The sequence below is a fragment of the Neofelis nebulosa genome, chromosome 16 (assembly GCF_028018385.1).
Source record: "Neofelis nebulosa isolate mNeoNeb1 chromosome 16, mNeoNeb1.pri, whole genome shotgun sequence".
Classification (NCBI taxonomy): domain Eukaryota; kingdom Metazoa; phylum Chordata; class Mammalia; order Carnivora; family Felidae; genus Neofelis; species Neofelis nebulosa.
Genome location: NC_080797.1, coordinates 50,260,982 through 50,275,611, shown reverse-complemented (window position 1 = coordinate 50,275,611; position 14,630 = coordinate 50,260,982). Strand labels below are relative to the sequence as shown.

The following is a 14,630-nucleotide window of genomic DNA, read 5'->3' as shown; positions in this document are numbered from 1 at the left end:
TTATTTCATATGTTGCAAGCAGCCCTCTGCTGTGAGTGACAGGACATTCTGTGGGGTGGATTCCATCTGCTGGATGAGGTGAGGAGATGCACTGTAGGATTCAAGAAATATCTTTTTAGCGTATGTAATATTGTAAAGAAAAGAACTCTAGGTAGGGGCGCCTGAGTGGCTCAGTGCATAAGCATCCAACTTGATTTCAGCTCAGGTCATGATCTCACGGTCCATGAGTTCAAGCCCCACATCGGGCTCTTTGCTGACAGCTCAGAGCCTGGAGCCTGGATTCGGTGTCTCCCTCTCTCTCCATTCCTCCCCTGCTCATGCTCTGTCTCTCAAAAGTAAATAAGTGTTTTTTTGTTTTTTTGTTTTTTTTTTTTTTTTAAAGAAAAGAACTCTAGTTAACCTGAATACACTAGAGAAACCTTGTGGCTATGAAAGGTGTGTAGCACCCCATCCAGTTTTTTAGACCCTATTTCTTATCCCTCATCCCCTTTGAGCCCCTGTTGTCTCTATCAACAGATGCATCACTTCCCTTAAAAGAAAGGTATTATAATTACTGGCAGCTTAAGAACTAAAATGTTTCACCTTTTATTGTGCAGAAGTTTAGGCACTGACCTAGCTCCTGAAGTTTTAACTATATGTGCCAAACTTCTGCTATCTATTCCTGACACAGCTGCTGTCACTGTCTGAGTTTGAGCTTTTCTGGGACTCTTTTAACAGGGAAAACTGATGTATTGCTTTCTTTACTGACTGTGGTTTTTGCTTATATTGGATTACAAGTTTTGCATTCTGATTTTTCCTTTAATGTAATTCCATTTCTTTAAAATTCTGGGGATTCCTCAGATTTGCTTATGCCCCTTCTCTGTGTTCATGACTGCTATGGACTTTTTCTAATACTTATATTCTGTCCTTTCAATGGGATTTTGGTGAGGAGAATGTGTCAGTGTTTGGATTCAGTTGGCTATCTTGAACCATAAATTATAGTTTATTTAATATTACAGAATATTTCAAGTTTTTTAAAAGTTTATTTGAGAGAGCCAGAGCGCGCCCACAAGTGGGGGAGGGGCAGAGAGCGAATCCCAGGCAGGCTTTGAGCTTCAAGCTCACGAACCCTGAGATCATGCATGACCTGAGCTGAAATCAAGAGTCAGACCCTTAATTGACTGAGCCACCCAGGTGCCCCCAGAATATTTAGAGTTTTTCAATAACAATGAACTAGACATTTAAGATTTTGGAGTTAAATATATTGGGTCTCTGCCACTTGATATTGAGCAACTTTCTGAACTATTTCAACCTATTGATTTCCCTATTTGCAAAATAAAAATAATGGGAATAATTTTACCTGTCTTGGAGGTTTGCTGCAAGTATTATTTTAATTAAAAAAAATTTTTTTAATGTTTATTTTTGAGAGAGACAGACAGAGTGTGAGCGGGGGAGGGGTAGAGAGAAGGAGACACAGAATCTGAGGCAGGCTCCAGGCTCTGAGCTGTCAGCATGGGGCTCTAACCCACAAACCATGAGATCATGACCTGAGCTGAAGTTGGATGCTTAGCATACTGAGCCACCCAGGCGCCCCATGCAAGTGTTATTTTGTTGTTTTTTTGTTTTTGTTTTTGCAAGTGGTTATTTTAGATTATACATGTAAAGCTCTTAGCACAGAACCTGGTATACAATAAGTGCTCAATAAAAATGTTATTTGTTAGATTACGAATATTCAAAACAGCTACTTCAAAAACAACTCAAGTAGCTTTTTTATGGAAATCTTTTCAAAGAGAAATTAATAAATAGATGCTAAGCTACTGGCTATAGAGGTATCAAAACTCTGAGGACGTCCTTGCTGCTAAATGTAGTTAGGACTAAGACATTTGGAACTAGTTACTTTATCCTATAATATATTTTTAAAAAAATATTTATTTATTTTTGAGAGAGTGCAAGCGGGGTGGGGTTGGGAGAGGGGAGACAGAGGATCCAAAGTGGGCCCTGTGTTGACAGGCTGACAGCAGCAAGCCCAATATGGTGCTTGAACTCACGAATAGGGAGATCATGACTGGAGCCAGAGTCAGACTCTCAATCAACTGAGCCACCCAGCTGCCCCTATCCTGTAATATTTTTTTCCTAGTGTTGGTTTGATGGTTGTAATATAATTATATTATTTATAAAATTCATTAATATATTGATGAAGGAATTAACACAAGTTTTTTGAATAGCTTTAAAAATATTCTTAAATTTTATTCTATGCTAATTCAAGTCTTTTTTTTTTTCTAAATCAAGTCTGATTCAGCACATGTTGCCATTTTTATTCTGATACAATACTAATGTTTATATCTGGAAGAGTAAAATATTTTATTTCTTATTACAGCAGAATGGCCAAAGACTATGACAGGTCTTCCCAGCACATCAGGGACAACTGCCAGTGTGGTCATCATACGGGGCATGAAGATGTATGTAGCTCACGTGGGTGACTCAGGGGTGGTTCTTGGAATTCAGGATGACCCGAAGGATGATTTTGTCAGAGCTGTGGAGGTGACACAGGACCATAAGCCAGAACTTCCCAAGGAAAGAGAACGAATCGAAGGACTTGGTGGGAGGTAATCATTGTGCTGTTTTGTCTTTCCTCTCTTGGTTCTATTTAGTCCTTTTCTGCTTTACTAACCAGATTGACCTTTACTCACTTTTGAAGTTATTTTCTCAGTATTACATGTTTTTAGTTTGCCTAATAAAGTACCCATCTGTGTTCATACTTACCTCATTGTTTTGAATTGACTTTTTTTTTTTCTAATAATGGCTCCAGAGGGAAATACTATTTTAATGGGAGTCAAGTAACACATACAAGGATTTACTGATCACCTTTTACATAAATACTGATCAGCATGACTTTCAGAATCTGAACAGAACAGCCCTTAGGATTCTGGAGTAGAACAGTTTGAATCTGGCTTTGAGAATAGAATTTTGTTACAGTTAACCTTCAGCTCTTTGTTTTATTTTTTTATTTAAAAAAATGTTTTTTAATGTTTTTATTTATTTTTGAGACAGAGAGAGGCAGAGCATGAGCAGGGGAGGGGCAGAGAGAGAGGGAGACACAGAATCTGAAGCAGGCTCCAGGCTCTGCGCTGTCAGCACAGAGCCTGACGCGGGGCTCGAACTCACGGACTGTGAGATCATGACCTGAGCCGAAGCCGGACACTTAACCGACTGAGCCACCCAGGCGCCCCTAGCTCTTTGATTTTTAAGTCAGATGTGCTGCTGCAAACCTTTCTTCTGATTATTTTATTTTGTCTGTTTCAAGTTATTGTTTCATTGTGTAGCTTGTAAACTATGAACTGAAAGTGGCTTTAGCATATTTTATAATGCACACTAAAATGCAAGATTATTCTAAAAACCAGAGGAATGAATAACATGAGAACATTTAAAAATTATTCCAATACTAATTTTTAAAAATTGAGGGTATGAGGCAAGTTAAATAGAATCCAGTATTTTCTAAATACTTGTTCTAACTAAAGTCTTACCATGATATTATTTCTTGCCTCCTTTTTCTTCCTTCTATTAGATCAAAATAGTTTTTTCCAGAGTATTAATAAACTGGGAAAAGAATTAATATCTTTAAACTATAAGGGGTTCAAAAATCAGTAAGAAAAACGCTAAAACACTGCCACACCCAGATGGGTGAATGAAGGAGAGGACTTTTGAACAATAGCAACGAAAATGCAAAAGCGAGTAAATATTTGAAAAAATTGCTGAAGTGAAACTATTTCTTGCTATTGGGTTACCAAAGTTAAAAACAAAAAAAAATACTTCTCAATATTTTATAGTGTGAAATGGGAATCCTGTTGGTAGGATTATAAATTGGTATGACCTGTATAGAATATAATACACATCACTAACTTAAAAATGTTTATAGATTCTGTAATTTTGGGAATGTATTGTAAAGAAATCTGAAATGTGGACCAGAATATCTAAAGAGAGTTATTGATTGCAGTGATGTTTAATGGCTGTTGAAGCCTGGAAATAACTTGAAGGCCCAACAATTGAAGAATTGTTAAGTAAATTATCATACATATTTATAACATTGAATATGATATAGCTATTAAAAATAATGTTTATAGTAAATTTTTAAAAATCACGGTGTTAAGAAAATTTTCAAACATAGGTAAAGGTAGAGAGAGTAGTGTAATGAACTCTCATATGTATGAAGAATTTTTAGTAATAAAGGATAATGCTTACTAGCCACAAAATAAGCAGGATATAAGTTATATTTGTAGTGTGATCTCAACTATGCAGAGAAATAGGAGTAGTATAGGAATACACCAAATGTTAATAATTTTCTGTATGATGATTTACATATATCTAAATATGTATAATTTTTAATGGGAGCATTCATTTGGTTAAAATTTAGGTAGCATAAAATGATGTACTTTAGAAGGTCTCTCAACTACTGCTGTCCCACAGGCCACCCAGTTCCTCTCCCTCTCAAGAAACCAGTATTACTGTGTATTCTTTGATAGCTATTCATGCACAATCCAATATGAAGCTGTACCATGTATGGATGTACCATCATTTATTTAATTAGTCTCCTGTTGAAGAGTATTTGTTTCTATTTTGTTGTTGTTGTTGATATTACAAACACTACTGTAAAATGAAAAATCTTGTGCACGCATCTTTTTGTGCATACAAATATATTTGTAGGATTAGTTCCTAGATGGAATTGCTGGGCCAAAGAGGAGTATTTTTAAATTTTTAAATCATTAATTAATTAATTTAAAATGGTTACTTATTTATTTTGAGAGGGATCGAGAGAGGGCGCATGTGATTGGAAGAGGGGCAGAGAGAGAGAATCCCAAACAGGCTCTGCACTGTCAGCACAGAACACAACATGCTTCCCAGAAACCATGAGATCATTACCTGAGCCAAAATCAAGAGTTGACATTTAACTTACTGAGCCACCCAGGCGCCCCAGGAACCCTTTATACTCTTAAAAATTGTGGACCTCGGAGCGCCTGGGTGGCGCAGTCGGTTAAGCGTCCGACTTCAGCCAGGTCACGATCTCGCGGTCCGTGAGTTCGAGCCCCACGTCAGGCTCTGGGCTGATGGCTCGGAGCCTGGAGCCTGTTTCCGATTCTGTGTCCCCCTCTCTCTCTGCCCCTCCCCCATTCATGCTCTGTCTCTCTCTGTCCCAAAAATAAATAAAAAACGTTGAAAAAAAATTAAAAAAAAAAAATTGTGGACCTCAAAGAGCTTTTTGTTTATATGGATTATATATAATGATTTTACCGTATTAGAAACTAAAAATGGAGACATTTTCAAATATTTCTTAATTCATTAAAAAATAATACTAAACCCATTGTGTTAATATAAATAACATCTTTATGAAAAATAGCTATTTCTCAACACGTGTATTTAGTGAGAGGATTGGCATTGTTTTACACTTTTGAAAGTCTCTTTAATGTCTGGCTTAATAGTGGTAGCTAGATTCTCATATCTGCTTCTGCCTTCAATCTGTTGTAAGATGTTTTAGTTGCAGTATCAGATGTAAAATGTGGTCTTTCATAGATACATAATTGGAAAAAGGAGGAGTATTTTGTTTCATTCATTCATTTATGTATTTATTTTTTTTAATGTTTATTTTTGAGAGAGAGCAGCATGTGAGCGGGGAGGGGCAGAGAGAGAGAGAGGGTGAAATGGAAGCAGGCTCCAGGCTCTGAGCTGTCAGTACAGAGCCCAATGCGAGGCTCAAACCCACAGACTGCAAGATTGTGACTATAATTGACTGAGCGCACCCAGGTGCCCCAAGGAGGAATATTTTAAAAACTTTTCCATGTATTGGAGATATTCATCTTTGATGTTATTCCAGAACTCAAAAAGAGGTAGTTTCTTAAAGGTTAATAATAGTATATATTAATGACCTTTTTATACACTCACATTAAGATCCATAGGTATATCAATTGAGAGCTATTGCTTAAATGGCTTTTTTTTTTAATCCACATAGGATTTTTTTTTTTTATTAATAGACTTTATGTTTTAGAACAGTTTTAGGTTCATGGCCAAATGGAGTGGAAGGTACTGAGAATGCCTGTAGACTCCCTGCCTCCTCCTATACACACAAACTTCACTCCTACACCAGAGTGGTGTATTTGTTACAATTGATAACCCTACATTGACATATCATTATTACCCCAAGTCTGCAGTTTACCTTAGGGATGTTCTAGAGTTTTTTTTTTATTTTATTTTTTTTTCAACGTTTTTTATTTATTTTTGGGACAGAGAGAGACAGAGCATGAATGGGGGAGGGGCAGAGAGAGAGGGAGACACAGAATCGGAAACAGGCTCCAGGCTCCGAGCCATCAGCCCAGAGCCTGACGCGGGGCTCAAACTCACGGACCGCGAGATCGTGACCTGGCTGAAGTCGGACGCTTAACCGACTGCGCCACCCAGGCGCCCCAGGATGTTCTAGAGTTTTGACAGACATACAGTAACACGTATCTACCATTACAGTATCATAAGAATAGTTTCACTGTCTAAAGATTCTGTGTGCTTTGCCAATTTATCCTCCCTACCTCCTTTGTTACTGGCAACCACTGGTTTCTTTATTGTCTCCATGGTTTTGCTTTTTCTAGAAGATCGTATAGTTGGAATGGTATAGTATATAGTGCCCATGTGTGATTTTGTAACATAGGCATTGGTCATTTGTAAAATACTGGTTTATTGAGTTACACATATCCAAATATTGACACGTTTTGTCATATATCATATCAAGACATGTAGCCTTTCAAAAATTCCACTGTATACACATGGTCTTACGAAAATAATTTTGACCTGGCAGACCCCCTGAAAAGATCTGGGAATCACTTTTCTAGTACTTGTATGGAGAGACCTTCAGTCTCCCTGGAATTTTAAAATCTGAGATGTGTAGTGGGGTACAAGTAATTTTTTTTCTTTATGGCCATTAGTAGCTACTTGAACAATTATATATCTTTTTCTTACTGATTAGAAGTCTTTACCAGGCATAAAACCCCTCTTTAATGGGAAGATGACCTTGAGTTTACTCTCTTCTAGCACTGTTTCTCTGGTTAAGATAAATAACAGAGTGTTAGCTCTGTTATAAGGTAACATTGCTTATGGTATACTGATCCTTGAATTGGAACTATATCTGTTTAGAGAAGATTTTGAGTGTACTATAAATTTCTGTTGGAAAGCACAGACCTTATTAGCAGCCCTATATCATGCAGTTTGACTTGTGCAGGGATGGGCTATTAAAAGACACTGATTCCTGTGGCATATGAAGCTCATTTATGGGGGCTAGAAAATGGCTCTTGGATTTCTGTTAAGGATCATTTCTGGAGACAACATGACTGAAGCTGCCATGCTGGCATACTGTGCTTCCTGTTCTGTATCCTACAAAGTTAAATGAGCCTGGTTTCATGCTGTCATTTATGTGATCCTATGAGTTTGAAAGTCAGTCTGTATCTGAGACCACTACTGGTAGTCATGCAAAGTGGGCTTTGCAATTATAAACTGAATTCCTGTATATCCTTGGGTCTTTTTCTGAGCTTTTTTAATATTATATGTGTACCAATAGCATGCTTTTTTTAAATAGAGGCTTTGTTGCAATTTTTAATATTGGTAGGCCTGATCCCTTTTCATTAATCTTTTAAAAATATTTTCTTGATGATTCTTTATTTTTTATATGAATTGTTAAATTAGATTTTCTTTGATTTTTTTTTTTAATAACTTTTTTTAGAGTTTGTTTTTTGTCTTATCACTTAAAATACCATCTGGATAGTTGGACAGATGCTCTTTGCCATTTGGGAGCAGGTGTCTTTTTGCACAAATTGAGCTGTTTTATTAGAAGTTATTTCCTCCTTTCCCTCTGTCTCACCCTAGGCAACTGGCCAGTGCTATGTTTTTCCAGCCTTCTGTTGCTGCTAAGTCAGCTCTCTGCATATCAGGCTGTTCCTTTTGTGTATGCCTTTTAATCATACAGGACAACAGCAGGGAGTACAATAAAAGCAGTCTGCTTTTGTTTTTTGTTTTGTTTTTTGTTCCTCAGAAACACAGAGACCATAATATCTTTGACTATTAAGTGTCAAGAGAGCTCCTACTTAGATTTATAATGGAAACAATTTGGGTAGCTACTGTAATTACCTAAGTATGTATTAAAACTTACATTTTAGGGAGCAGGTTTAGGAAAGAATAGGACTTAGGTAGTATGAAGACAGAATGATGGTGTTTCTTCTTGTGAATGGTAGATTTAATCTTTACTCTCCTGTTTGTTTTTTGAGGATCAGCATTGAAGAAAGCATAGAATAACAAAATGGCCACCTTTGATAGTCTCACTCTTGAGACTATGACCTAGAATAATGTTGCTTTGAGGACTGTGAATTAAACTAAATGGGTTCTCAAAGGGATAGTAAATAAACAACTCTCTTAATTTTCTCTTCTGTGTTATCATTGACAGCGTTTTGTGATCATTCTGTACTTGCTTCATTCCTCCTTTGTGCTATCCTATATATAGTTTCCACTAGCCACATATAGCTGTTTAAATTTAAATAGAATTAAAATCAAATAAAATTAAAAATTCAGTTCCTCATTTAGCACTAGCCACAGTTACCGTGCTCAGTAGCCATGGAGAGCAGCAGAGTGAACATTTCCATCGTTACAGAAAGTTTCGTGAGACAGCTGCTCAAGTCCCCTGGCATGCCCTTATCAGATAAGTTTGTTTTCTACCTCAGAAAGGTTGAGGCTGTTCTGCCATATTCATGTTTTTCTTGGCTCAGAGGAAGAGTGGCCTTTTCTCATTTGTATGGCTTATGCCTTTATTTTTCTTCTCTTAGGACTTTTATTCCATTTGTTATCTTTTTTTTCTCTAGTATCTTCATTCTTTTGAAGTTAGAGTAGAGATAGAAAAGCCGTAGTTGGGGCTTAACTAGCTGGCAGCTGCTGAGGTATATGGCATTTTATAGTGACATTCCTTTGAGGGTGGTTGCCATTAGTTGTCCTGTCTTCAGCTTTCTAAATCTTTTTTTTTTTTTTTTTTTTTTTTTGAGAGACAGAGACAGAACATGAGCAGGGGAGGGGCAGAGAGAGAGGAAGACACAGAATCAGAAGCAGGCTCCAGGCTCTGAGCTGTTAGCTCAGAGCCCGACGCAGGGCTCGAACCCATAAACCGTGAGGTCAAGACCTGAGCCGAAGCTGGATGCTTAACCGACTGAGCCACCCAGGCACCCCACAGCTTTCTAAATCTTAAAGCCAGTTTTATTTTGGTGTTCATCAAGTTTAGGAGGATAGAGTCATGCTACTCAAGGTCAACATAATCAACTGATAAGGGACTCATGTATTCATCAAGATGTCTTAGTACTCATTAATCATGAGAAAAATAACTGACAAGAAAACCTCATGTTATTGTCAGTTGGCCTGCTGTTGATGAAATGAAATTTCAGATTATAATCAAAGGGTGTCTGGATGCACGGGAGTTCTAAGTGAGAAGACTTAACTATATTATCTTAGTGTCATCTGTCTCAGAGTCTTGGGAATCACCCTCTGTCTTCTGCATGTATCTGTCAGGTGGACTTAATATAAATTAGGCTAATATAGTTTCTTGAAAATTCTCTTTGTGTTTTTCTCCCCAACTTTTCTAGCCTTCCAGAGGAACATTTTTCTTGTGTAGATTTTTTCTAATCCAGGCAGGTTATGATTAAATTAAGAGTCAGTTTACCATTTCAGTCATGCCAGGTAACTGCAGGGAGACCATCTCTATTGTGTTATTACTTTTTTTGCTCAAAGATTGACTGTATTTTCATGTTTTAGGTACCCTAACATGTACTAACTTCTCCATATACTAATTACAGATTTCTGTTGCTCCTATGCCACATTCCTTTTTAAGAGTTTCCTTATTCTGTAACTCCCACATCTATATCTCTACAGCTGATCTGCTTGCAAAGTCTACTCTCATACTCCTAATTACAGAAATATTTCTGTAATACATAGTTGTTTCTATTTAGGTATATCCTATGCCTCAAATTAAGAATATTAAAACTGAATTTGTACCGTTTTCAGTACAAGTTTCAAAAACTACATAACCTTCCCCTTTTAATTTTTTTATCACTGTTTATTTATAGCCTCTTCCTCTCCTCAGTTTTCTTAGTTATCACATTACCTTGCTTTTTTCTCTGACAAGTTATCTACTCATTTTTCTTCTCATTACTTCCACTCTGTTCTGTCTAACCTACCTTAGTAATCTCCAAATTCCCCATGTTAATCTACCCTATTTTGTCTTTGCTCTTTGAACAGGAATCTTGGCTTATGCATCTTTGTGTCTGAAATAGATAAGTCATTATTTCGTGATAATTGATTATATTAGGTATTTGACACATTGATCTACTTTGTTATATTTTATTCATTTAGAGTATTTTTATGAACTCTTTTTTCAGTGTGATGAACAAGTCTGGGGTGAATCGTGTAGTTTGGAAACGACCTCGGCTCACTCACAATGGACCTGTTAGAAGGAGTACAGTTATTGACCAGATTCCTTTTCTGGCAGTAGCAAGAGCGCTTGGTAAGTAGGACTTACTTAGTGAAATCCTATTACATTTTCTACAGTGAACGGTGGTAACATAAAAGAGGAAACTAAGAACTAAACCTTCATTTAACAGATAATGGGGGTAGAAATATGCTGTTTTAATAGTAAATGCTTTAACAGTCAATCCAGGGGAAGGTTAAAATACGGATTTCAGTGCCAATTGCTTCTTAATTAGGAGTCACGTTTAATGTTTTGCTGATTCCTACCTATACTTAGGGAAGTATATGTATGTCTGGGCTTGGTGTTACCCTTAAAACTGTTTTTAAATGTGCTTCCTTCAGCCTTTCATATTTCTCTTAAGAGCCTTTAAGGTTCTTTTCTTTTTAGCTAGCAAAATAATTGTTCATTACAAAATAAAAATACTTCTTTTCTAGTCTACCTGGTTTTGGAAGAAAGGCTAGAGGATTATAGCTACAGAAATATCTTACCTGGGATGTGCCAGTTAGATTTTCTTGTACAGCAAATTTCTTTTAGGAAACACTGATTTTTTCCTTCTTTCCTCTAACAGAAACTTGAGTACTGACTTAGTGCCAGGCACTGAATTAGGCTTTGGAGAGATTTTACTGGTAGATATATTCTGTTTGTTTTCACGGAACAAGACTATGTAGTTGAGGAGATAGGCAATAAAGAAATAAGCTTGTAAATGAAATAAGTATGGATTAGGAAATACTGTGAGGAAAAGAAGTGGGGTTCTGTAATAAAAAATAATTTAGAATGGAAAAACTTTTATATAGTGTAATAGAAATGCTCCTTTTAGGAGGTGTTATTTTAGCTGAGATTTGATGGCTGAGAAGGAGCTATTCTTGTGAAGAGTCTGTTAAAGAATATTTCAGGCCTGGATCCTGAATTGGGAAAGAACTTGACATGTTCTAGGAATTATCAAGAGACTGGAGTTAATGAGGCAGACATGGGCCATATCATGGCAGATATTTGCATTCTAGTCTGAGTGTACTGGGAAACATTGAATGATACTAAGGTAAAGAGTAACACCATCTGATTTGCATTTTCAAAAGATCATTCTACCTTTCATATTACTATCTCTTAATTCGTCTTTGGTGATCAAATGCAGATAGGCTGAGCATTCATGGAACCTATAATCTAGTGGAGGAAATAGACAACAAATGAACAAATGGGAAAATTGTTCTAAAAAGTGTCATAAAGGAATTAAACAAGGTGATATACCTGTAATTGGTAGGAGGATTAGTGGGTAACAGTGGAAGGCTACATTAAAGAGGATGATCAAGGAACATTCTTTAAAAAAGTATTTATTACTTGAGTTAAGACCTGAAGGAGGAGAAGGGGGCGAGGAAAATAATAGTCAAAACATTCCCACAAAGCCATTAGGCAGTAGGTATTTGATTTGGGGCAGTGGATGGGTGAGTTGTCCAGCATGTATTCTCTTTTCCTACTAAATAACATACTGAAATTTTGGGAATTATGTCTCCCCTAATATGTGCAGTCTTAATTTAGACGTTCCTATTCAGGGTCCTTTTGTAAAACATAGGTCAGCTCAGTTAAATCAGTCAGATTCTCTATTCTAGGATTTTGAATTGTGACTCTAGTAAGGACAAAAATTAACAACAAAGAAACTGGTTGGAATGAATTCATCTTAGGAATACTGACTTCTTTCGGCAGTGCCCATTGATATGGTAGGGTTTTCCTGCCTAAGGCTTGAAACTGACCTGTATCCATGCTTGGTTCTCCAGCTTCTTGTCTCTTGTGTGAACTACTTGGGTTTTCTTCTGAGTTGCCTTTTGGGCCTAATTTAACCTGAGTTGGAAGTTGTCATTTGCAAGCACAGAATCCTAATGCAGGAAAGAAAGGGCTTGATGTCTTTAAGGAACATGAATGAAACCAGTGTGAGAGAGAGGAGGTAGAGATGTAAAATGAAAGGGGAGATGAGGATACTTACCCAATTAAGAAGGGCTCTGCAGGCTAAGTAAGGTAAGTTTGGTGAAGACATTATGGGTGGTAGGCAGGAACTAAACCCCACAAGGCTTTATGGCTAGACCATGATAAGAAACTTCATTTTAAATACTTTTGAGAAAAGGGTACCTGGGTGGCTCAGTTGGTTAAGCATCTGACTGACTCTTGGTTTCAGCTCAAGTCATGATCTTGTGATTCATGGGATTGAGCCCTGAGGCATTGGGCTCTGCACCGACAGCGTGGAGTCTGCCTGGGATTCTTTCTCTTTGCTCCTGTCTCACTCGTGCTGTCTCTCAAAATAAATAAATAAACTTTTGGGGCGACTGAGTGGCTCATTTGGTTAAGCATCTCACTTCAGCTCAGGTCATGATCTAAGCAGTTTGTAAGTTCGAGCCCCACATTGGGCTCTGTGCTGACAGCTCAGAGCCTGGAGCCTGCTTTGGATTCTGTGTCTGCATCTCTCTCTGCCCCTCCCCAGCTCGCACTCTCTCTCGCTCAAAAATAAATAAACATAAAAATAAATAAACAAATAAATAAATACTTTTGGGAAGGAATTGAGGAGTAGGAGAAGTATACCACAGTAGTTAAGAGAGAAACTTTGGAGCCAAGATTCCAAGGCTCCAATCCAATGCTGTTTACTTACTATACAAACTTGGGCAGATCACTTATCATATGTAAATTACTTAATGGGGTGCAGTTTTTTCAGCTGTAAATGGGGTTAATGATGGTACCTGCCTCATTCTTTTGTGAGGATTGGATGACAATATATTTAAAGTGCTTAAAATAGTGTCTGGCACATCATAAGCACTCTATAAATGTTAGCTGTTGTTACTGCTTATGGAAGTAGGACGGACTGATTCAGTTTTTTATTTTATTTTTTTATTATTTTATTCATTTAATTTTATTTAAATCCAAGTAGTTAACGTATAGTGTAATAGTGGTTTCAGGAGTACAGTTTAGTGATTCATCACTTAAAAATAACATGCAGTGCTCATCCCAACAAGTGTCCTCCTTAATGCCCATCACCCATTTAGTTCATCCCCTCACCAGATACCCCCTCCAGCAGTCCTCAGTTTGTGTGTATTTAAGAGTCTCTTATGGTTTGCCTCCCTCTCTGTTTTTATCTTATTTTTCCTTCTCTTCCCATATGCTCATCTGTTTTATTTCTTAAATTCCACATATATGAGTGAAATCTTAGGATATTTATCTCTCTGACATATTTTGCTTAGGATAATACATTCTAGTTCCATCCACGTTGTTGCAAATGGCAAGATTTCATTTGGTCACTGAGTAATATTCCATTGTATATATATATATATATATATATATATATATATATATATACCACATCTTCTTAACCCATTCATCAGCTGATGGACATTTGGGCTCTTTCCATAATTTGGCTATTGTTGATGGTACTATCCAGTTTGTTTTTAAAGGGTCGTTTTGGCTGCTATAATGGCTAAAATTATAGGGTAATAAAATTAGAGACAAGGGTACTATTTAGGGGCTTGTAGCAGTATATAGGCACTTTACATATTTTGTAGATTTTTGCAGAACTAGAATGCTATCTTAGTTACCCAGGTTATTCATGTCATAGTATAAGCATGTGATATAAGAGATCCTTCAATTCTTAGCAAGGAAAAAGAGGGAGGAAGGTGATAATTGGTAGAGAATTAATATTACTAAAGAATAGAGGGTTTTTTATGGGGCAATTCACTGGACTGAGGGCAGGGTCTCACTTCAGGTTCAAAAAGTAAAGTGAACCTTCAGTTTAGATTCTGGGGTGCCTGGGTGGTTCAGTCGGTTGAGTGTCAACTCTTTATTTCAGCTCAGGTCATGATTTCACAGTCATGAGATCAAGCCCTGCATCTGGCTTTGGGCTGGCAGCTCGGAGCCTGCTTGGGATTCTCTCCCTCCCTCTCTGCCCCTCCCCTGCTCACATTCTCTTCACAAAAATAAATAAACATTTTTTAAAGAGTAGATGCCAAGTTATTATGTATATATGAAGTATATGTGCCAAGCATTTTAAGCCTTGAAACCCATTAGTGATTGTGTAGTGGAAAAGAAGGAGCAGAAAGACCAAGAAAACTAACTGGTTTTTCTGTTTCACATATTCTTCTGTTCAGAGATA

The 14,630-nt window shown here is 37.1% G+C and overlaps 1 protein-coding gene across 1 annotated transcript in view; it reads left to right on the top strand.

Annotated features, from left to right (window-relative positions):
* PPM1D (protein phosphatase, Mg2+/Mn2+ dependent 1D) overlaps positions 1-14,630 on the top strand; it is a 50,546-nt gene that overhangs the window by 16,067 nt on the left and 19,849 nt on the right. Inside the window, exons 2-3 of the mRNA XM_058705917.1 lie at positions 2,357-2,585; positions 10,422-10,546. Of these exons, the coding sequence (XP_058561900.1) occupies positions 2,357-2,585; positions 10,422-10,546 (354 nt within the window). The remainder of the gene's footprint in view (positions 1-2,356; positions 2,586-10,421; positions 10,547-14,630) is intronic.